This window comes from Sinocyclocheilus rhinocerous, unplaced genomic scaffold (assembly GCF_001515625.1).
Source record: "Sinocyclocheilus rhinocerous isolate Xijiao unplaced genomic scaffold, SAMN03320098_v1.1 scaffold153, whole genome shotgun sequence".
Lineage (NCBI taxonomy): Eukaryota > Metazoa > Chordata > Actinopteri > Cypriniformes > Cyprinidae > Sinocyclocheilus > Sinocyclocheilus rhinocerous.
Window position 1 is genome coordinate 4,525,137 of NW_015660878.1, and position 2,515 is coordinate 4,527,651.

The 2,515-nt window shown below is 36.9% G+C and overlaps 1 protein-coding gene across 1 annotated transcript in view; it reads left to right on the forward strand.

Moving 5' to 3' along the window:
- Window positions 1–1,191: 1,191 nt before the first annotated feature.
- ncaph2 (non-SMC condensin II complex, subunit H2) overlaps window positions 1,192–2,515 on the forward strand; it is an 11,651-nt gene continuing 10,327 nt past the window's right edge. The window contains exons 1-3 of the mRNA XM_016535038.1: window positions 1,192–1,456; window positions 1,926–2,055; window positions 2,158–2,259. Coding sequence (XP_016390524.1) covers window positions 1,942–2,055; window positions 2,158–2,259 — 216 coding nt within the window. The 5' untranslated portion in view covers window positions 1,192–1,456; window positions 1,926–1,941. The remainder of the gene's footprint in view (window positions 1,457–1,925; window positions 2,056–2,157; window positions 2,260–2,515) is intronic.

Sequence of the window (2,515 nt, forward strand, 5' to 3'; positions counted from 1 at the left end):
AACACAGGGTTCTCCTGGTGGCCCCCCTTTGGATGAACCAGCTGTGGCTATCGGAGCTAACTCAGCTATTGATAGCGGCCCCTTGGCCTGTTCCGCTGAGACAGGATCTCCTCTCTCAAGCGAACGGGACAATATGGCATCCTCGACCCGACCTATGGGCCCTGCACCTCTGGCTGCTCGACGGGAGCCTTTGAGCCTTCTCTAGTCTTTTTGCATTCTATCTATTTGTTTTCTTTTTATTTATTATACAATTATAATTCTGACTTCTGACTGCTTCTGATTAACAAAAGCAAAAAAGGCCTCTAACACTAGCTTGCTCTATTCTTTTTTCTTTTTTTTATTATATGATTTAAAAAAAAAACTTGCTACGTGTACTGCATTAAGCTAACTGAGACTTGTTATAGCACTTGCTTATCATTGCTCTTTTGTTGATTTTGATTGCTTCCATTGTCCTCATTTGTAAGTCGCTTTGGATAAAAGCGTCTGCTAAATATCTAAATGTAAATGTAAATTGTGGGGAATATTAGGTCAGGGTTGAGGGATTGTGTTGAATTAATTTGTAACACATTTAAAAACCAATAAAAAAACCTTTTAGAACAAAATGAATGAAATGCTATGAAATATAATCATTCAATAATCTTAATATTTTGTACTGTAATTGTTCACTTTTATCTTGGTTATACATCTCTGGGGTTGAGCTGAATTTTTTTTTGTCTGTCTGCCTTATAGCGACCTCTTCTGGATGATGTAAAGTTTACGTTAGTTTTCCCGCTAGATAGAAAATAAATTAATTAATTAAATTAAAAAGTTCTTGTGAACTGCAAAGATTTGTTACTATTTTATTTTTTTATAAACCATTTGACTTATGTTTTCGTTAAATTGTCTGACCTTATATGTAAGCTCCCTCTGTATTTTTTTTTACTATGCATTATATACAAATAAAGCATATCCTAATGAAGCCCAGATGAGTTAACTGTGGTCTTCCTGAGACTTTCACTAGACTCTTTGAAAACATAGAGCAGGGATCCTCAAATCTGGCCCACGAGATCCACTTTCCTGCAGAGTTTAGCTCTAACCCTAATCAAACACACCTGAGCATGCTAATCAATGTCTTCAGGATCATTAGTAAATCACAGGTAGCTGAGTTTGATCAGGGTAGGAGCTAAACTCTGCAGCGCATTGGACCTCCAGGGCAAGATTTGAGGAACCCTGATCATAGAGGATACAGACGATCCGCCTCCAGGCCGGCAGAGGGCAGCGGTCCACTAGATGCCCAGTGACTCCGGTGTCACGTCACGCACGCGGCAAAAACAAACAACGACGTACGCGCGGAATTTCCCCAAAGAGTAGATTTTATTTTTCTGCACAATTTAGAGACAGAAGCCGTACGTTTTCGATATACACAAGCAAGAGATTATTTTTTATCCAGCAACCGCTGCTTATTCGCATACTAAAGGTGAGCATATTGATATTTAAGTTATAACGTTATGTGATCGTCGCGCTGGAGCTTCAGTGCTGTTACTGCTGTTTAACCGGTTTAAATTAAATATAGCTTACATTTTAACAGTGATTCAGATTGGTTATAAAACCACTTTACATTTAATGGTAATGTTCATATACAGATCCAATTATTATGCGTGTACCGTTAGTTACTAGACAGCTAGCAAATCACTTAACGTTAACTGTGATTCAGTAACAACGACATAATTGTTTCTTTCGGGTGCGAGTTAACTTAAACTTGGTTTTATCTTTGACTGTACAGTACAGTATCATAGTAAAACACAGCTTATTAAATCAAATACAACATGCCAATTTTTTCTTTTCAGAATTAAGCAGTGTTGTCTTAAATCATTCTTAATATATATTTGGTGGATGGTAATTAATTATAAGTGTGAATTATAAATTATTTGAAATATTATTTTCAGGGTATTTTGGAAATACATGGTCATGGATTCTGCAGAGACGAGATATGCCCATCTGCTGCAGCCCCTGCGAGACCTCACCAAGAACTGGGACATTGACCTGGCCAGCCAGCTTGGAGAGTATCTTGAGGAGGTGGGAAAAGAACAGACGGACTGATCATGAAGCACCATAATTCATTTAAAGCTTCATTTTCTAGCCTAAGTATCATGTTGTTGCTGTTGTCTGTGTTGACAGCTGGACCTGATGACCATTTCATTTGATGGTGGGAAAACCATGATGAACTTTGCAGAGGCTGCACTTTTAATCCAAGGATCAACATGCATCTACGGCAGAAAGGTAAAATATTTGATGTTTTATGTGTGTGTTACAGTGATGAATTTCACTGATAAATAGATTTAGTGATTTTCAATAAAGTAAAAATGATCTCATCTAGCATAGTTGTGCAAGGAAATGTTTCAAGTATTGTCATTTTTTAAAATTCATTTATTTACTTTATTTAGTTATTTTAATAAAAAGTTGTATGTGTGTCAGAAAGAAATACGATTATATTTCGTATTAGTGTTTTAACCCCCCCCCCCCTAAATTAAAGGAA